The sequence below is a fragment of the Mobula hypostoma genome, chromosome 10, assembly GCF_963921235.1.
Source record: "Mobula hypostoma chromosome 10, sMobHyp1.1, whole genome shotgun sequence".
Classification (NCBI taxonomy): Eukaryota; Metazoa; Chordata; class Chondrichthyes; order Myliobatiformes; family Myliobatidae; genus Mobula; species Mobula hypostoma.
In genome coordinates this window covers 176285-198076 of record NC_086106.1, presented here as the reverse complement: position 1 = coordinate 198076, position 21792 = coordinate 176285, and the positions used below count along the sequence as shown (strand labels likewise).

At 44.8% G+C, this 21792-nt stretch overlaps 1 protein-coding gene across 2 annotated transcripts in view; it reads left to right on the top strand.

The window, feature by feature from the left end:
• LOC134352579 (tyrosine-protein kinase receptor UFO) overlaps positions 1–21792 on the top strand; it is a 195980-nt gene that overhangs the window by 49283 nt on the left and 124905 nt on the right. For both annotated transcript variants that reach the window (XM_063059831.1, XM_063059830.1), the window contains exons 3-4: positions 1398–1498; positions 4326–4508. In XM_063059831.1, the coding sequence (XP_062915901.1) occupies positions 1398–1498; positions 4326–4508 (284 nt within the window). The remainder of the gene's footprint in view (positions 1–1397; positions 1499–4325; positions 4509–21792) is intronic.

Below are 21792 nucleotides of genomic sequence, written 5' to 3'. Positions count from 1 at the left end.
GTCTGTGGAGTCCAGGATCTCATCGGAATGTGGGCTGAAGGGTTTTTTTCTGTCTTGTATCTCTCTCTGACTGTGTCTCATTGGAATCTGGGAATCTTGTCGGAATGTGGGCTGAAGGGACTTTTTCTGTCTTGTATCTCTCTCTGACTGTGTCTCAGTGGAATCCAGAAATCTCATCGGAACAGAAGAGAATTTCAAGGAAGGCTGACTTAGCTCCAGAGGTGGGCAGCAGGTATTTCTTTCAAATGGAGAGGTATGAGGTCAGAGCTTATGAATGCACCATTCAGAGAGCCACTGATGACACAAAGTCATGGTCAGGTTCAGTGTCTGTGCGCGATTGCATGGACACACAGGTATAATGAAAATCTTACTTGTAGCAGCATCACAGAAACATATAAGCAGGATTCACAAGAAAAGCATAAACTAAAGATAAATTAAACACAGCTTTAGCAAGAAGGGACAGAATGGAGAGGAAATAAATCAAAGTAATCCTGGCGCTCAAAGTGTTGCTGTGCTGGGATAGTGATTAGAGTTTTGCTAGTTAGTTCAAAAACCGAGTGATTGAAGGGAAGTGACTGTTCTTGAACCTGGTGGTGTGGGACTTCAGGCTTCTGCCCAATGCGAGCTGTGAGCAACTTCTGCTCAAAGGAAGTCAAAATCCGTGTTGACAGCAAACCTTGTGCGAGCGTGGAAAGCAATAACGCTTTGAGTGTGTTTCATCGAATGCCACTGTCACCCAACACTTGGCAAGTAGAGTCGAGGGGAAATATGACAGTAAAGAAATTCTAGTATCATAAAAAAACAGAAAATTCTGGAATCTTTCAGCAGGTCCGGTAACATTTGTGGAGAGAGGAGGAGTTAATGTTCCAAATGTAAAATGAAAATGGAATGTGTTACAGTGGTGATTACACTTCGAAGGTATATTATTGGCTGCCGAACGGGTAAAGATAAAAAACTGCAGATGGTGGAATAAAATTTGAAATTGTGCAAGGCAGGTAGTATCTGCGGAATGAAACACAGTTAATACAATGCTGAATTACAAACAAACCTTAATGCAAGGCCACCGCACGATGGCTCAGTGATTGGTTAGTACAGTACCAGCCATCGGGTTCAATCCCTGCCACTCCCTGTCAGGAGTTTGTATATTCTCCCTATGACCATGTGCTCCCGTTTCCTCCCACGTTCCAAAGACGTACTGGTTAGGGTAGTGAGTTGTGGGCATGGTATGTTGGTGCCAGAAACATGGCTGTGCCCAGCACATCCTCGGAGTGTATTGGTTGTTGATGCAAGCTACACATTTCACTGCTTGTTTCAATGAACATGTGGCAAATCAAGCTAATCTCTTAAATCTCCATGCACCATTCTGTCCTGAAATCCTGATATCTTTTTATTCACAGTATTCCTTCCATTCACCGCTCTGATGCTGGGAGTTACCGCTGTGTCACTTCAGTCAAAGGGAAGAGAATTGTTTCCAAAGAAGCTCAGCTGGACACGGAGGGTATGTCGGCAATGAAAGTGGGTTTGATGAATACTGATCGGTACAGGAACAAAATCCAAACTTTGATACAATCTTCCAGTGGTCCAGTGAGAAGAACTCTTGAGAATGTAGGGCTTTGGACAGAGTGCAGTCGAAGTTTGGAGTATTGTCTGCAGGTCTATTTGCCCCAAGGATATGGATGCTTTGGAGAGGCTGTAAGAAGTTCACTGTGAAGGAGGATTCTGGCCTGTAACGTTGACTTTATTTATTTCAATTGATGATGCCTGACCTGCTGAGTTCCTCCAGCATTTTGTGTGTGTTGCTATTTAAAAACTGCTCTAAGCATAGTATAGTGTCTAACAGCCACATTAGTGCACACAACTGACACTAGTTAACATTTGTTTGGCAAACAACAGGAATTCTGCAGATGCTGGAAATTCAAGCAACACACATCAAAGTTGCTGGTGAACGCAGCAGGCCAAGCAGCATCTATAGGAAGAGGCGCAGTCGACGTTTCAGGCCGAGACCCTTCGTCAGGGCTAACTGAAGGAAGAGTGAGTAAGGGATTTGAAAGCTGGAGGGGGAGGGGGAGATGCAAAATGATAGGAGAAGACAGGAGGGGGAGGGATAGAGCCGAGAGCTGGACAGGTGATAGGCAAAAGGGGATACGAGAGGATCATGGGACAGGAGGTCCGGGAAGAAAGACAGGGGGGGGGTGACCCAGAGGATGGGCAAGAGGTATATTCAGAGGGACAGAGGGAGAAAAAGGAGAGTGAGAGAAAGAATGTGTGCATAAAAAAGAGTAACAGATGGGGTACGAGGGGGAGGTGGGGCCTAGCGGACGTTAGAGAAGTCAATGTTCATGCCATCAGGTTGGAGGCTACCCAGACGGAATATAAGGTGTTGTTCCTCCAACCTGAGTGTGGCTTCATCTTTACAGTAGAGGAGGCCGTGGATAGACATGTCAGAATGGGAATGGGATGTGGAATTAAAATGTGTGGCCACTGGGAGATCCTGCTTTCTCTGGCGGACAGAGCGTAGATGTTCAGCAAAGCGGTCTCCCAGTCTGCGTCGGGTCTCACCAATATATAAAAGGCCACATCGGGAGCACCGGACGCAGTATATACTGCGTCCGGTGCTCCCGATGTGGCCTTTTATATATTGGTGAGATGGGGTGATATACTGCGTCCGGTGCTCCCGATGTGGCCTTTTATATATTGGTGAGACCCGACGCAGACTGGGAGACCGCTTTGCTGAACATCTACGCTCTGTCCGCCAGAGAAAGCAGGATCTCCCAGTGGCCACACATTTTAATTCCACATCCCATTCCCATTCTGACATGTCTATCCACGGCCTCCTCTACTGTAAAGATGAAGCCACACTCAGATTGGAGGAACAACACCTTATATTCTGTCTGGGTAGCCTCCAACCTGATGGCATGAACATTGACTTCTCTAACTTCCGCTAGGCCCCACCTCCCCCTCGTAACTCATTTTTATGCACACATTCTTTCTCTCACTCTCCTTTTTCTCCCTCTGTCCCTCTGAATATACCTCTTGCCCATCCTCTGGGTCACCCCCCCCCCTGTCTTTCTTCCCGGACCTCCTGTCCCATGATCCTCTCGTATCCCCTTTTGCCTATCACCTGTCCAGCTCTCGGCTCTATCCCTCCCCCTCCTGTCTTCTCCTATCATTTTGCATCTCCCCCTCCCCCTCCAGCTTTCAAATCCCTTACTCACTCTTCCTTCAGTTAGTCCTGACGAAGGGTCTCGGCCTGAAACGTCGACTGCACCTCTTCCTATAGATGCTGCTTGGCCTGTTCACCAGCAACTTTGATGTGTGTTGCTAACATTTGTTTGGCAGCTGTTTCTTGTCCCAATTAAGCAACATAGCGTCCCAAATAAATGAAGGGAATCCCAGCTATTTTCTCGATTAGTTTCTGTCCTTTAACAGTTGTCCAAATAAACGGATGCCCTGATTAACAGATGGCCCAATTAACTGGAATCTACTGTGTATGAAATTATGAGAGAGACAGTCGGAGTAAGTAGTCAAGATGTAAATATCATATCATATCTTAGAGGGGGATAGTTTAAAGACGATTTGCAAGGCAAGTGTTTTTACACAGGGTGATTGGTGCCTGGAACACACTGCCGGGGGTGGGGGTGGTGCTGGAAACAGATAAGACACCAAGGTCTGACTGGCATTTAGGCAGACAGATTGTCAGACAGGGAATGGGGAGATATGGACCTGTGCAGGTAGATGGATTAGTTTGGATGGCTGTCATGGTCGGCATAGACATTGTGGGCTGAAAGGCCAGTTATTTATTGAAGGGATGTAGGCTCCACAGACTGAGCCAGCATTTAATTGCCCAGCCCCAGCTGCTCTTGAGAAGGTGGTGCTGAGCTGCTGCCTCGAGCGGCTGCTGTCCTTGTGTGGTATATCCTCAGGCTGTGAGGGAGGGAATTCCAGGACCTTAACCCAGTGATGGTGATGTCTTTCCAAGTCAGAATGGCATGTGGCTTGGGGTCACTTTCCAGGTGATGGTGTTCCCCATGTTTCTCTTGCCCTTGGTTTGGAAAGTGCGCCTCGGGTGTCTTGGTGAGTCTCTGCGCTCCATCCTGTAACACGCTGCCCAGATCGTTCACAGCAGTGGCTATGGATCTGCTTGTCCCACTCTCTTGTACTGACATTCTCACCATCCCATCTGTTTCGCCGTCAACAATCCCCGAACGTTCAGTTGATCCAAGATGTTTCCAGTGCTGGAGGTGATGTTGTGGCTTTGAAACCAATTGCCAGTGATTGTTCCAGTAAGCCGTTCCTTAACTGTCGCCCTTCCATTGCTCCTTCAGGTTTGCCCCACTTTACAGAGGAGCCACAGGACCTCAATGTGTTTGCGGGCGCGCCCTTTAATCTGAGCTGTGCTGCTGCGGGATCGCCCAGCGTTCAGGAGCTGGTATGGCTGCAGGACGGGCTTCCAGTTCCTCGCAAAGAGAAGGCAGCAACATTATCTCCTTCAATCTTCGCAGTCAGAGGTGAGAATACTGGGGCTCAGGAGCGGTGAAACCCTGTCTGATCCAACCTGCTTAAGCACATGAGGATGCATTGGTGGATATTTGCGTTAAAATCTTAGTGAATTGGAGAAGAGCCTCAGGGACATAGATTGAATTTTGAGCTCCTTCGTGCTGTCTGTGGGGCATTTGCATGGTTCCCCTCTGATGCCGGTCTCCTCCCACGTCCCAGAGTTGTAGATTGGTTGCCTGGGGAATAAGGGAGAACCGAGAGAGAACTAGTTATGGGGATGTAAATTCTGTTATTGTTCTCCTCTTCACTACTGCAATGTAATTTATTTGAGGAATGATCTCTGTCTCTATAGCATCACACATAAGCTTTTCACTGCACCTGAGCCCATTTACCAACACTAAACCACTACCAAACTCTTCAACATGTTCCCTGACTCACTGTGCAGCATCTCCCCACCTGAGATAGATGCAGACATGAGGGGTATCCCAAGCCGAAAATTCCAACTAAGTTTCTGATGGGTGCAGAACAACCCTGGAGTCATCCTTACCACTCCAAATAAAAACGGGGCAGCTGCCATGGTTTCCCATTCCCGTCTTCAGTCACCACCTCTCTCAGGGATATTTTTGTCAATAGAAGACTACAGAGAAAATGGGAAAATATAGCTTTATTTTCATGCTTCCCACTTATTCTGGAAAATTTTATCGATATACTGTAGAAACTTTCCATCTGGATACATATTGGCTTGGTTCAGAAAGTTATTACCCCCTCAACCACTGGGCTCCTGAACTGGGTAGCTACTCACCTCAACACTGAACTGATTCCATAACCTATAGGGTCACTTGCAAAGACTCTATACCTCATGCTCTCAAAATTATTTATTTATTTTATTGTTATTATTATTATTTTGTTTTTCCCCTTTTTGTATTTTCACAATTTGATGTCTTTTGCACATTGAGTGTGTATGTGCACAGTTTTTCATTGCGTCTATTTGTGCTCACTGTGAGTGAATCTCAGGATTGCGTATAGTGACATGTACATACTTTGAACTTTGGTATAATGACTGCTCTGTGCGTGGCTACAGAGTTGTGGACACAGCTTAGCCCATTGTGGAGACCAGCCTTTCCCCGCAGACCCTCACTGCCTTGGTAAAGCAGCCAGCATCATCACAGACCCTCACCACCCTGGACACTCTGTCTCCTCCCCTTCCCCATCGGGCGCAAGATACAAAAGCCTGAAAGCACATACCACTAGACTGAAAGACAGCTTCTATCCCACCGTTATCAGACTCTTCCACGATGGGCTCTTCACCTCATCGTCTACCTCATTATGATCTTCACTGCGCTATAGCTGATGCACTCTAATCTTCATTGCTAATGTTTTATCTTATTTGAGCTCAGTGGACTGTGGAATGAGCTGATCTGTATGAACAGTATGCAAGATAAGCAGTTCACTGTTTCTTGGTACATGGGACAATAATAATAGGCAACTAAATGATTCTGGGAGAACGCAAGAGGGTGGGATCCATCCCACATGAATTTGGTTTAGTCACAGAAGGATGCAGGAAGGGGGATAGTGGAGGGATTCTCTGTTAGTTCATTCAGTCACATTCCACCCCATTGCCAGACGGAATGGGTTATTTTTTTTAGATTTTTTAGATCATGAGGACATTCAGTCCTCGTTTATTGTCATTTAGAAATGCATGCATTAAGAAATGATACAATGTTCCTCCAGTATGATATCACAGAAGCACAGGACAGACCAGGACTAAAACTGACAAAAACCACATAATTATAACATATAGTTACAACAGTGCAAAGCAATACCATAATTTGATAAAGAGCAAACCATGGGCACGGTTAAAAAAAAGTTTCAAAGTCCCGATAGCCCATCATCTCACGCAGACGGTTGAAGGGAGAAACTCTCCTTGCCATGAGCTTCCAGCGCCGCAAACTTGCCGATGCAGCATCCTGGAAGCACCCGACCACAGTCTGACTCTGAGTCCGTCCAAAAACTTCAAGCCTCTGACCAGACCTCCGACACCGAGCGCCGAGCACCATCTCTGCCGAGCGCTTTGACCCTGCCCCCGGCCGCCGAGCAACAGGCAAAGCCGAGGACTTGGGGCCTTTCCCTCCGGAGATTCTGGATCACACAGTAGCAGCGGCAGTGAAGCAGGCATTTCAGAAGTTTCACCAGATGTTCCTCTGTGCTCTCACGTCCATCTTCATCAAATCAGAATTGTGCACGGCATCCTACTTGACAAATAACAGATATTCATCACCGGAGTGGCCACTGCACGCTGCGTCACGCCGCGTCACGCCACCATCTTCTCCTCTCCATCTCCTCCCCTTTGTGTGGTCTCGGTCAATGCCTTATTATTGTGATGGCAAGCAGGGATGGTGTGGGTGGGGAAGAGATCTTTTCGGAAACCTGGGCTCCAATCCTTCAACAGATCAATTGTTGAGTGTGTGAATTCTCAAATCAAAACAAAATGTTAATATAGCAGCGAAGAGCACTTCACAAAATGTTTTATTATTTTAAATGGTTGGGGTTCAGACTAATGAGATGTTGTGAGATCCCACACAAACAAGGTTGATCAAACTACAACTAACAGTTCCCTTCATACATTTGGTTGCTGGGCAATGAGTGGGTAGGAATCAGAGGCCCCTCGAGTGGAACAGAGAGCAGGAACAGGGACCACAGTGAGTAGGTAGGAATCAGAGGCCCCTCGAGTGGAACAGAGAGCAAGACAAGGTCTAAGTACAGTAATACTCTGATAACTCACTATCTGATTAGTTAGAACTTATAATGGTTCAAGCATCTTAACCACCAGGTGAAGATCCTATGGTTCATCCCACTCATAAGAACCACATTTTCTAACCTTGCTTCTTCTTGATGACGACCCAATTTCTTCCTCTCCTCCCAGTTACTCTGACCCCCTATTCCTGTACCCTCTTTCCACTTAGTCTGGCCCCAGTCCCTGCACTCTTTTCCACTTATTGGGCCCCTGGTTCCTGCCCATTCACTGTCCCTGTTCCTGCACTCAGTTCCGTTCTATAATCCCCTGGTTCTTGCTCGTTCACTGTGGTCCCAGTTCCTGCTCTCTGCTCTACTCAGTGATCCCCTGGTTCCTGACCACTCACTGTGGTCCCTGTTCCTGCACTCTGTTTTCTCTCATTGGGCCCCTAGTTCCAGCCCATTCACTGTGGTCCCTGTTCCTGCCCTCCCACTATGGTCCCAGTTCCTGCTCTCTGTTCCACTCAACCGGCCTCTGGTTCCTGCCCTCCCACTGTGGTCCCAGTTACTACTCTCTGTTCCAATCAATGATCCCCTGGTTCCTGACCATTCACTGTTGCCCTAATTCCTGAGCTTTTTAAAAAATTGACCTGGGCCCTATTTCTCATGCTCCCTTTAAACTTAGAAGATTCACTCAGAAATTTATTATCCTGTGCAACAACTTCAAAGTAAAATAGTGAATTAAAGAGTAGAGGCATGGAGTCATAGTAAAGTACAGCACAAACTGTCCCTTCAGCCCATCTAGTCCTTGCCAAACCATTTAAACTATCTACTCCCATTGACCGGCTCACCTTTCACCCTTAACCCATGACCTCCACCAGTCCCACCCAACTTCAGTGGAAAAGTCTGCTTTCATTTACCCTGTCTATACCCCTCATAATTTTGTATACCTCTATCAAATCTCCCCTCAATCTTCTGTGTCCCAAGGAATAATATCCTTTCCTATTCAATCTTTCCTTATAACTCAGGACCTCCTGTCCTTTTGGTTTAATACATCCAAGGGTGGAGATTAAGTCATTGGGTGTATTTAAAGTGGAGGTTGAAGGATTCTTGATTAGAGTTAGAGAAGGGTAGGGGAGAAGGTAGGAGACTGGTGTTGGGAGGGACAATACATCAACCATGACGGAATGATGGAGCAGACTCGATGGGCCGAATGGCCCATTCTGCTCTTACATCTTTCCACAGTCTGAAAAATTTCCAGGCCAACACCTCCAAATTCCTGAGCCTGCCAGATGATGAGAGTCTAATTGTGTTGTAAACTCTTTCCCCCTGCAGTGTGTCTGACCCTTAACTCCCTCTTGCCTGACTCCAACTCCTGAACCCCTCCCACCATGCACTGCCTGCATGTCATCCAGCTGTCCACCTGACTCGCCATCCTCCGTGGTCCTGCCGACTACGTCTGAGTCATACTATCCTTGAAAATTTGCACTTGTCTTGGTGTATCCTCATATCCCCAGCCCACTCACGCCTGTCAAAGCTCTGACACATCTGGTATCTTCAGCCCTACTCACCTCTATCAAAGTTCTGAGCCACCTCAAAGGTGTGATTGTTTTAAACAGGCACAGTACAATGCCACTCCAATGATCTGCCCACCCTCAGCCAGCCTGGAGATGGCATACTTGCAGAGGCTGAAGTAAAATGCATAACATCCAACTGCTTGTCTGTGCACTCTGTTCCATCAAATGGTGGGATATACTTCAACTCTAACATTCCACAGTCTGATTTTTTGTAAATCCCAATAGCTATGCATCTGCTCACCAGCTTCTGTTCCCCCTGACACAGTTAAGACACAGCAGGATTCCACTTCCACAATCCTTTCAACTCTTGGGAAACTTCTCACCCCTCTCCTTTCCAATGCACTGGGCCCTATTCCAACTCTCCTTTCAACTCACCCCACTCACTGGAAAATTTATTACACTGCTGCAGAACATCTACAACAAAGAATAATTAAAAGTGTAGACACAAGAGATGGCAGAAGCTGGAATCTGGAGTGAAAACAATCTGCTGGAGGAACTCAGCATTTGAGCAGTGTCTGTGGGTGGAAATGGACAAAGTTTTCAGTCTAGTCCCTTCATCAAAGTTCAAAGTAGATTTATTATAAAAGTACATATATGTCTCCATATACTACCCTGAGATTTATTTTCTTGCAGGCATTCACAATAGAACAAAAAAATACCATAGAATTAATGAAAAACTACACACAAAGATTGACAAACGACCAGTGTGCAAATAGAACAAATAATAGTAATTAAATAAATAAGTAAATAATGTGAATGTGCGTTACGGAACCTTGAAAGCGAGTCTATAGGGTGTGGAATCGGTTCAGTTAGAGGTGACTGAAGTTATCCACACTGGTTCAGGACCCTGAAGGTTAGAGTCACAGAGTCATAGAACACAACTGCACAGGAAAAGGCCCCTTGGCTCAAATAGTCCATTCCGAACTATTAATCTGCCTCATCCCATTGACTTGGACCTGGATCTGGACCATACCACTCCCATCCATATTTCTTGAAAATGTTGAAATTGAATTCGCATCCACCACTTGTGCTGGCAGCTCATTCCACACCCACCACCCCCTGGGTGAGGAAGTTCCCCCTCAGGATCCCCTTAAACATTTCACCTTACACCCTTAACCCAAGACCTCTAGTTGTAGTCTCATCCACCTCAGTGGAAAAAGCCTGTTTGCATTTACCATACCTATACCCTTCATAATTTTGTATACCTTTATAAAATCTCCCCTCAATCTTCTACATCCTAGGGAACAAACTCCTAACCCATTCAACATTTCCCTCTAACTCAGGTCCTTAAGTCCTGGCAACACCCTTGTAAATTTTACTTGCACTGTTTCAATCTTATTTACATCTCTCCAGTAGGTAGGAGAGCAAAACTATACACAATACTCCAAATTAGGCCTCACCAATGTTTTATACAACTTCAACATAATATCCCAACCACAAGAAAATCTGCAGATGCTGGAAATCGAAAGCAACGCACACAAAATGCTGGAGGAATTCAGGCCACACAGCATCTATAGAAAAGAGGAAACAGTCGATAGTTCAGGCTGAGATCCTTCATCAGGACTCATGAAGGGCCTTGGCCCGAAATGTCGATTGTTCACTCTTTTCCATAGATGCTACCAGGCCTGTTGAGTTCCTCCAGCATTTTGTGTGTGTTGCATTACATCGCAACTCCTGCACTCAGTACATTGATTCATGAAGACCGATGTCCCAAAAGCTTTCTTTACCACCCCATCTACCTGTGACGGCACTTTCAAGGAATTATGGATCTGTATTCCCTCTGTTCTAAAGCACTCCTCAGTGCCCTGCTGTTCACTGTGTAGGTCCTATTCTGGTTGATTCTCCCAAAGTGCAACACCTCACACTTGTTTGCATTAAATTCTGTCTGTTATTTTTCCAAGTGGTCCGATCCCACTGCAAGCTTTGATAGTTTTCCTCTCTGTCCACTACCCCCAATCTTGGTGTCATCTGCAAATTTGCTGATCTAGTTCACCACATTATCATCCAGATCATTGGTGTAGATGACAAACAACAACAGACCCAGCACTGACCCCTGCAGCACACCACTAGTCACAGGCCTCCACTCAGAGAGGCTACTATCTACTACCACACTGTGGTTTCTCCCATGAAGCCAAAGGCTAATCCAATTTACTATAATTTGGTCTATAATATAATCCCATTAACGTGGTCATACCTTTCTTATTCCTCAATTCTACCTATAAAGCCTCACTAGATGAGCTTTCCAGTCCTGAGCAAAGCCATGACATTTTCCCTGACTAGTATCGTTACCCCTCCCCCCTTAATCCCTCCTGCTCTATTCTGTCTAAAACAATGGAGCCACAGAACACTGAACTGCCAGTCCTGTCCTCCTGCAACCAAATCTTACTAATGGCTACAATGTCATGATTCCACATGATCCATGCCCTAGGCTCATCAGCCTTTCCTACAGTACTCCTGCATTGAAATACATGCAGCTCAAAACATTAGTCTCACCATGCTCAACCTTTTGATTCCTGACTTTGTATGTAGGCTTAACAACATCTTTCCCCACAACCTCCTCCCTATTTATTCTGCTCTGCAACTAGCTTAACCTCCCTGATACAAGACCAGCAAACCTTCCTGCTAAGATATTAGTACCCCTCCTGTTCAGGTGCAAACTATCCCTTCTGTACAGGTCTCACCTTCCCTGGAAGAGAGCCCAATGATCCAAAAATCTGAAGCCCTCCCTCCTGCACCATCTCCTTAGCCACATGTTAGACTGAATAATCTTCCTATTTCTGGCCTCTTTACAACCCTGGAGTCCTTTAACTTCACACCTAACTCCCTGAAGTATGTTGTCATCCCTCCTACCCAAGTCATTGGTATTGATGTGGATCACGGTTTATGGCTGCTTACCCTTCCACATAAGAATGCTATTGTCTTGATCCAAGATGTCACTGACCATGACACATAGGGAGACAACAAACCATCCGGGAATCTTGTTCTCATCTACAGAACTTCTTTCTATTCCTCTAACCAATTGATCCTCTATCAGGTTGGTCAAGGAAGTCTTGAGGAGGACTTCAGAGAATGCATCCATCGTGGCTTTCTTGTTATGTTAGTGAACGAACAAGGGAAAATACTATCTTAGATCTAGTCCTGTGCAATGAGACAGGTAAGATTAACAATCTTGTAGTCAGGGATCCTCTTGGAAAGAGTGCTCATAGTAGTATTGAATTTCGCATACAGATGGAGGATGAAATAGTTAGATCTAAAACTAGTGTATTATGCTTGAACAAGGGAGACTACAATGGGATGAGGGAGGAGTTGGCTAATGTGGATTGGGAGCACAGGCTACTTGGTAGGACAGTGGAATACTTTCAAAGAGATTTTTCACAATGCTCAACAAAAGTATATTCCAGTCAAAAGTAAGGACAGTAAGCCTTGGATAACTGAGGAAATAAAAGATAGTATCAAATTAAAAACTCGTGTACAAAGTTGCAAAGAGTAGTGGGAGACTGGAGGAGTGGGAAAACTTTAAAAAGCAACAAAGAACAACTAAACAAGAAATAAGGAAGGGGAAGATAGAGTATGAAAGTAAATTAATACAAAATATAAAAGCAGGTAGCAAAAGTTTTTATAAATATATATTGGCTAAAGTCAATGTAGGTCCCTTGGAAGACGAGAAGGGGAAATTGATATTGGGTGATAAGGAAATGGTTGAGGCATTGAACGACTATTTTGTGTCGGTCTTCACGGTGGAGGTCACGTCTAATATGCCAAAGAGGGATGTTATGGACAAAATGGGAGGTGAGGACTTCGATAAAATCACTGTCACTAAAGAGATAGTGATGAGAAAACTAGAGGGCCTGAAGGTAGGTAAGTCCCCTGGTCCTGATGGGATGCATCCCAGGGTGCTGAAGGAATTGGCGGAGGTTATAGTAGACGCGTTGGTAATCATTTATCAAAACTCTCTAGACTCTGGGCAGGTCCTGGCGGGCTGGAAAACAATAAGTGTCACGCCACTTTTTAAAAAAGGATGTAGGCAAAAGACAGGTAACTATAGGCCAGTTAGCTTAACATCTGTAGTTGGGAAAATGCTTGAAGCTGTCATCAAGGAAGAAATAGTGCAACATTTAGAAAGGAGTGGTTCCATTAGACAGATGCAGCATGGATTCAGAAAGGGCACGTCCTGTTTGACAAACTTAATAGAGTTCTTTGAGGACATAATGAGTGCAGTGGATAGAGGGGAACAGGTGGATATTGTATACTTGGATTTCCAGAAGGCATTCGATAAAGTACCGCACAGGAGACTTATAAATAAGATACCGATGCATGGAGTTGGTAAGAAGTATATTGGCATGGATAGTGGATTGGTTAACCAATAGAAGGCAGAGAGTTGGTATAAATGGGTGTTTCTCCAGTTGGCAGTCAGTGGTGAGTGGGGTGCTGCAGGGGTCGATGCTGGGCCCGCAGCTGTTTACCATTTACATTGATGATTTGGAAGAGGGGACTGAGTGTAGTGTAGCAAAATTTGCTGATGACACTAAACTGAGTGGAAAAGCAAATTTTACAGAGGATGTGGAGAGTCTGCAGAGGGATATAGATAGGTTAAGTGAGTGGGCCAAGGTCTGGCAGATGGAATACAACGTTGGTAAATGTGAGATCATCCACTTTGGGAGGAATAATGGAAGAGCAGATTATTATTTAAATGGTGAAAGATTGCAGCATGCTGTTGTGCAGAGGGACTTAGGAGTGCTTGTTTATGAATCTCAAAAAGTTGAAAAGTTGGCTTGCTGGTACAACAGGATATTAAGAAGGCAAACGGAATGTTGGTCTTCATTGCTAGAGGGATTGAATTCAAGAGCAGGGAGGTCATGCTGCAACTATACAGGGTACTGGTGAGGCCACGCCTGGAGTACTGTGTGCAGTTCTGGTCTCCATTCTTGAGGAAGGATATACTGGCTTTGGAGGCAATGCAGAGGAGGTTCACCAGGTTGATTCCAAGGATGAAAGGGTTAACCCATGAGGAGAGATTGAGTTACCTGGGACTATACTCTTTGGAGTCCAGAAGAATGAGAGGGGATCTTATAGAAACATACAAAATTTTGAAAGGGATAGGTAAGATAGAAGTAGCAAACTTGTTTCCATTGGTAGGTGAGACTAGAACTAGGGGACATTGCCTCAAGATTCAGGGGAAAAGATTTAGGATGGAGATGAGGAGAAACTGTTTTTCCCAAAGAGTGGTGAATCTGTGGAATTCTCTGCCCAGGGAAGCAGTTGAGGTTTCTTCACTAAATATATTTAAGATACTGTTAGATAGATTTTTACATAGTAGGGGAATTAAGGGTTATGGGGAAAAGGCAGGTAGATGGAGCTGAATTTACGGACAGATCAGCCATGATCTTATTGAACGGTGGGGCAGGCTCGATGGGTTGGATGGCCTACTCCTGCTCTTATTTCTTATGTTCTTATGTTATGTACGACAGCGCGCCTCTTCTTCCCCCCCTTCCTTTGTGAGTCACAGAGCCAGACTCAGTGCCAGGGGCTCTAGTTATCCCCCAACAGTATCCAAAATGGTAACTCAGTGAATGGTTACGGGGTACTCTGCACAGGCTGCCTATCGTCTTTCCCCCTCCTGACCGTCCTGCAGTATGAGTGTAGCTAGCTCCCTGTGTGTTCTATCTATCACCCCCTCAGCCACTCAAATGATCCAGAGTTCATCCAGTTCCAGCTCCAACTCCTTAATATGGTCTGTGAGAAGCTGCAGCTGGACGCACTTCTTGCAGGTGTGGTTGTCAGGTTTGTTGAAGCTAATCTCACCAGTAGTCTTGTAGCAACTTCTTTCCTACTATTGTAAGATTATTGAATGGTTCCCTAGTACAATAAAATGGACTCTTCACCTGACAACCGACCGTGTTATGACCTTGCACCTTATTGCCTGCCTTCAATGAAATTTCTCTGTAACCGTAGCACTTTATTTATTTATTGTTTTCCCTTGCATGACTTCAATATATTGATGTAATGAAAAGATAAACCATAAGACATAGGAGCAGAATTAGGCCATTCGGCCCATTGAGTCCCTTCTGTCATTCCAGCATTTTCCCTCTCAGCTCCATTCTTCTGCCTTCTCCCTTACTAATCAAGGGCCTATCTACTTCTGCTTTAAAAATACCCTGTGATGTGGCCCCTACTGCCATCTGTGGCAATAAATTCCAAAGATTCACCTCCCTTTGGTGAAGGAAGTCCTCCTCACTCTGTTATAAAGGGATGTCTTTGTATTCTGAGTCTATGCCCTTTGGTCCTAGACTCCCCTACTATCAGAAATATGCTCAGCAGGTCCACCCTCTCTTGGGCTTTCAATGTCTGGTAGGTTTCAATGAGATCCCCCCTCATTCTTCTAAACTCTAGTGAGTACAGGCCCAGATTTATAAAACACTTCTCATATATTAACACTTTCAGTTCCAGGATCATTCCTGTTAACCTCCTCTGGAGCCTCTCCAACGCCAGCACAGTCTTTCTTAGATATAGGGCCCTGTACTTCTCACAATGCGCCAAGTGTGGTCTGACGTATGCCTCAGAAAGCCTCACATTACATCCTTGTTTTTACATGCTAATCTGCTTGAAATAAATGTTTAAATTGCATTTTGCCTTCCTCACTGTACCTTGATACATGTGACAATAATAAACCAATTTTCCAATCCCTTATAACCACTGAACTAAGATTTCCTGTCTCCTGTATTCAGATCCACATGCCATATAATCCTTTATCTAAGGTCTCCGAGAGTCTCCATTTTCCTCTACAGATGCTGCCTGACCCAGTGAGTTCCTCCAGCTGTTTGTGTTTTGAACTAAATGTGTGTTGGTGTATGTAATCAGCTGGATTAATCAGACCCAACAATTTGCATGTCTCGGAGATGTGGTAATGAGTACAAGCACAACAAGGTAACCTAAGCCTAATTTATCATCATAAAATAGAAATAAACCACAAAATACTACATAGTAAGTCATAAAGATGTCAGGGCTCAAAAATCTTAGTCACTACCTGATTGTTGCTGTTGTTGGGGGAACTCTGAATTCTGATTCGCTCGTGAAACCACCCCTAGGTCATTGGTACCGATCACAATCTCTGGCCCTTGGTTGAAGTTCAATGAAACCAGGAAAGACACCTCAATAAATGCAAGTTTCACAAGTGCAGAGCAACCATGGGACAGACAATCTCTTTGATCTTTTGTCTCAACACAGCTTGTCTTTTTTTCAAATACGTCCTGTCTCCATTAACAGAGTGTTCAGCATAGGCTCATAAATCAATTAGACATTGTAATGGTCACTCCTCAGCTATTAATCCATTGTTTGGGCACAGCATTCCTTTGGACTTACAAAAGAACATTAATATCTGCTCACATAAATAATAAGCCCGAATGTAGACACTAAGAAAGAATCATCAACCTAGCTCGAAAAGTGACCAACAGACAATCTAGAGCCATTAACTGACCCCACATGACTGTCACCCTGCAGACATCCACCAATGTTTTATGAAATTTAATCCAACAGTGTATGTAAAGGAGTAACCTCCGATATTCCAGAAAATTGCTGTTCCAGCACCACCAAAGTTTGAAGGCTGCCTGGTTACTGGAATCTTGCTGGCACTGCTTGCTGGAAAAGGGTAAACAACTGACTTCAATCGTTTTACAGCAGAATTGTTGCCGTGCAAGATGGATAGTTAATCCGAATCATAATAATGTATAATATCACTTGCATATATCGTGAAATTTGTTGTTTTGCAGCAGGGGTACAGTGCAATACATAACAATACTATTAAATTGCAATAAGAAATATATGTTAAAATGTAAATTAAATAAGTAGTGGAACAAGAAAGTGAAAACAGTGAGTTTGTGTTCATTCCCCGTTCAGGAATCTGATGGCAGAAGGGAAGGAGCTGTTCCTAAAATGATGTGTGTGTCTTCAGGCTCTTCTCCAATGGTAGTAATAAGAAGAGAGCATGTCCTGGATAATTGGTGTCCTTCATGATGAATGCCACCTCTTTGATTTAACTTGAAACTTCACCATTTTAGGCAGTGCTCTCTTCACTCCCCCCCCCCCCCACCCCACCACCAGCCTGTCCTAAGGCATGTTGCTCACTTCCTGTGGCAGACTGATCCTCCCCATGGCCTGCCAGACCCATTCAACACTGCTCATTCAGACAGCCGGTTTAGAGAGCTGTGCTCATCTGGAAGTTGTTGGCGGCAGGGAAAAGCAGCCAGTGTTTACCGAGGACGTGCTGCACATTCCAAGCCTGGGGAGGAGGCCCGGCCTGCCTTTGCTCTCAGTGCCAGTCCCAATCACTGCCCCAGCAGTGCAATGCGCTGAAGTCTAAATGCTGCCATTCACTTCCAGCAGGACCGTCAGTGTGGTCTGAGGCAGTTGTAATCTTACGTAGTTTTTTTTCAGAAGTAAATTATGAGCAGACCACTCTGCTCCTGAGGATGATTCTTCAGATTTATCTAACAGATCGACCTTGCTGCTTTCAGGGTCCACATTTCTGCACAGATGAGCCCGGAACTTGGAACATGTAGAGAGAGATAGCATAGAAATGGCCATTCAGTCCATCAAATCAGTCCTGACCACCAGCAGCAATGCTGGTTCATTCTCCCCATATTCCCATCAAATCCATTTCAATTCGACTTCCCAGTCCTATTGGGACATGTCTGTCCATGGCCTTCCCTACTGCCATGAAGAGGCCAAACTCAGGCTGGAGGATCAACACCTCATATTCCATCTGGGCAGCCTCCAACCTGACGTGAACATTGATCTATCTAACTTCAGCTAAATACTACCCCCATCTCCTTTTTTCCATTCTCCATTCTGGTTATCTTGTCCCTCCTTTCTTCTCATCACCTGCCTATCACCTTCCTCTGGTGACCCTCCTCCTTCCCTTTCTCCTATGGTCTATTCTCCTTTCCTATCAGATTCCATCTTCACCAGTCACCTCCCAGCTTCTCACTTCATTTCCTCCCTCCCCCACCAACCCACGAACCTCCCTCCTCACCTGGTCTCACCTGTCACCTGCCAACTTGTACTCCCTCCCCTCCCTCCATCTTCTTCCTCAGACTCCCCTTCTTTTCCAGTCCCGATGAAAGGTCTTAAACTGAATTGTTGACTGTTCATTCCCCTCCATAGATGCTGCCCGACTTGCTGAGCTCCTTCAGCATTTGCATTTTGCAGCAGTTAATTAACCCACCAACCTGCATGTCTTTGGGAGGTGGGAGGGAAGTGAAGCACCCACAAGGTCACAGGCAGAACATGCAAACTCCACACTGACAACATCGGAGGTCGGGACTGAACCTGGATCTCAGGGAATGTGAGGCAGTGGCTCTATTAGTTGCATCCCTCTGCATGAGGGTACTTAGTGAGTCCCACCTTGTGCTCAGACCAAGGGGATGGGCACTTGAAACCCAGAATCTCTCACCCACTGAATGACAGAGGTGGTTTTGCTTGTGACTAGAAGGTATGGAACCTTGCCTGGGTCACTGTCTCTCTCCAGTGTGTGGCGAAGCTTCACTTGAACTTCAGAGGCTTTGCTGAGAGATCAGCTGCCTGGTTCCTTTCTCCAACAGCTATAAGTTTACATGATAGAAACATAGAAATATAAAAACCCTACAGCACAATACGGGCCCTTCGGCCCACAGAGTTGTGCTGAACATGTCCCTACCTTAGAAATTACTAGGCTTACCTATAGCCCTCTGTTTTACTAAGCTCCCTGTACCTATCTAAAAGTTTCTTAAAAGACCCTATTGTATCTGCCTCCACCACCGTTGCCGGCAGCCCATTCCACACACTCACCACTCTCTGAGTAAAAAACTTACCCCTGGCATCTCCTCTGTACCTACTCCCAAGCACCTTAAACCTGTGTCCTCTTGTGGCAACCGTTTCAGCCCTGGGAAAAAGCCTCTGACTATCCACACGATCAATGCCCCTTATCATCTTTTACACCTCTATCAGGTCACCTCTCATCCTCCGCCGATCCAGGAGAAAAGGCCAAGTTCACTCAACCTGTTTTCATAAGGCATGCTCCCCAATCCAGGCAACATCCTTGTAAATCTCCTCTGCACCCTTTCTATGGCTTCCACATCCTTCCTGTAGTGAGGCAACCAGAACTGAGCACAGCACTCCAAGTAGGGTCTGACCAGGGTCCTATATAGCTGCAACATTACCTCTCAGCTCCTAAATTCAATTCCATGATTGATGAAGGCCAATACACCGTACGCCTTTTTAACCACAGAGTCAACCTGCGCAGCTGCTTTGAGCGTCCTATGGACTCGGACCCCAAGATCCCTCTGATCCTCCACACTGTCAGAGGTTACAATGGAAAATGTTACTCTGAAACTCTGAGGTTAACAGCCTGAGGTTATACGGATGTGGCCCTGTTGCGTAATTTGGCAAACGAGCCCAGTAACCAGAAAAAGATTAGGAAGGCAGATTCAGGCAGGCTGAAGTTGACAACTGCAATCAGGCGGACACTGAGCATTTCTAATCTGTGCTGATCTCACTTGTTTAAGGCCAAAACCAGCCAGGGAAAAAGAATTATACCATGTAAGTGGTGAGTTTTATTTTTAAAAGTGTGATCTTCAGAATCAGAATCGTATTTTTATCATTGACTAATATGACATGAAATTTATTATTTTCTGTAAAATTGCTATAAATTAAAGACATAAAATTACAATAAATTGCAAAATAAAGGAATAATAAGGTAGTGTTCATGGGTTCATGGATAGTTTAAAAATCTCATGCAGAGGTGAAGAAGTTGTTTCGGAATCACCGAGTGTGGGTCTTCACAGATCTGTACCCGTTCTCTGATGGTAGTGACACTCTCTTCTCTCGTTCCTGATGTTACTAACTAGAAGCAGGACAGTTTCTAAATGTGTCTCCTCTCTGTTGATTACATTCTACTCTGAGTCATAGAGATATTAGCACAGAAATAGGCCCCTTGACCCAAGTGCTGCATGCTGGAGGAACTCAGCAGGTCAGGCAGAATCTATCGAAGTGAATAATCATTCAACGTTCTGGGCCGAGACTGGAAAGGAAGGGGAAAGATGCCAGAATAAAAAGTGGAGGGAGGGGAAGTGTAGAAAGTGATAGGTGAAACCAGGTGGATGGGAAAGGTAAAGGGCTACAGAAGAAGGAATCTGATTGGAGAGGAGAAGGGACCAAGATGCCCATCTAAGCTCGTCCCATTTGTCTGTATTTGACACATATCTCCCTAAACCTTTCCTATCCATGTACCTGTCATTGTGTCTTTTAAATGTTGTTATTGTACTTGCCTCATCCACTTGCTCTGGCAGCTTGTTCCATACACTCACCACTATCTGTGTGAAGAATTTTTCCCTCAGGTCTCATTTAAATCTTTCCCTTCTCACCTTTAGTTTTTAATTCCCTTTCCTTGGAAGAAACGACTGTGCTTTCAGCCTATTTATGCCCCTCGTGATCTTATACAACTCCATTAGGTCAGACCTCAGTCTGCTACACTCTTAAAGAAAAAAGTCCAAACCTGCCTAAACCCTCGCTATAATTCAGACCCTCAAGTTCTGGCAACATTCTTGTAAATCTTCTTTACACTCTTTCTAGCTTAATAACATCTTTGGGAAATTAAAATAAAATAAAAATAAAAACTGCAGCTGTTGGAAAGGCAAAAACGTTGGATACCCAGCAGGTCAGGCAGCCTCTGTGAAGAAAGGAGTAGTTAGCTGATTCCTTTTCCACAGATGTTGCCTGACTCGCTGAGCCTTCTGCATTTCTTGTTTAAGGAGAAAGAAGCAGCACTTTCCCCTTTTGCCATCTGCAGGCTTGATCTGTGCCCCAGTCGAGATAGACCATAAGACCATAAGACATAGGAGCAGAATTAGGCCATTTGGCCCATCAATTCTGCTCTGCCAGCTGTGAGCTTATCATGCAACCCCCCACTTTCCCTTCTCCCTAACTGACGGAGAACACAGCACCAAAAGATATTCACTGCCTAATATCTACACAGACAGTGGGATAACAATAGGACACGCTTATGATTAGTTATAGAAATTGCATCCACACAAAATGCTGGAGGAACTCACCGAGTCAGGCAGCGTGTATGGAAGGGGATAAACAGTTTCCATTTCAGGCCAAGACCCTTCATCAGGAATTGGTACTCACCTGGAATTGCGAGTTCCTCCAGCATTTTGTGTATGTTGCTAAAGATTTCCAGCGTTCCTATGTTTGGAAGATGCTGCACTTGCACTGACCCTGATGGGACATGGTACAAAACAAGAAAGAATCTGTTCACAACAGAGGAAAGCAGAGTCAGACTGATTAGGATTTCCTAAGGTCAGTTATACTTAAATACTTTATACTTTATTGTCACCAAACAATTGGTACTAGAACGTATAATCATCACAGCAATATTTGATTCTGCACTTCCCACACCCTGGATTACGAATATTAAATATTAAAAATAGTAAAAATTAGTAAATATTCAAAATTTAAATTATAGATCATAAATAGAAAATAGAAAAATGGGAAGTAAGGTAGTGCAAAAAAACCGAGAGGCAGGTCTGGATACTTGGAGGGTACGGCCCAGATCTGGGTCAGGATCATTGTTCACTGTTTTGCAAATCTTCCTCCCCTGTGGTGCCTCCTTCAATTTCCCTATTGTCAGCAGAAACTCGTTGTTCCTTCTGCTTTGTTGATTCTCCTCCTCGCTCCAAAGCTCTTTCTGACACTTGTACCCACCTCATGCTGTAGGGAACTTTCTGATGACCCTCTTTGAACCTTCCAGCTTCAGCTGACACGACAAGTTAGCTTGTTGGGAGTGATTCCAGAGCAAAGACTTTCTCCTTTCAAAGACGTTAAACTGTCAAGTATGTTCCATAACTGTCATGGTTAGCATAGAGGTGGAGGGCAGAAGGGCCTGTTTCTGTACTGTCTAACTGTGATTCCATTCAAATTCATCAGCAAATGAAGCAGTGATAACTTGCCT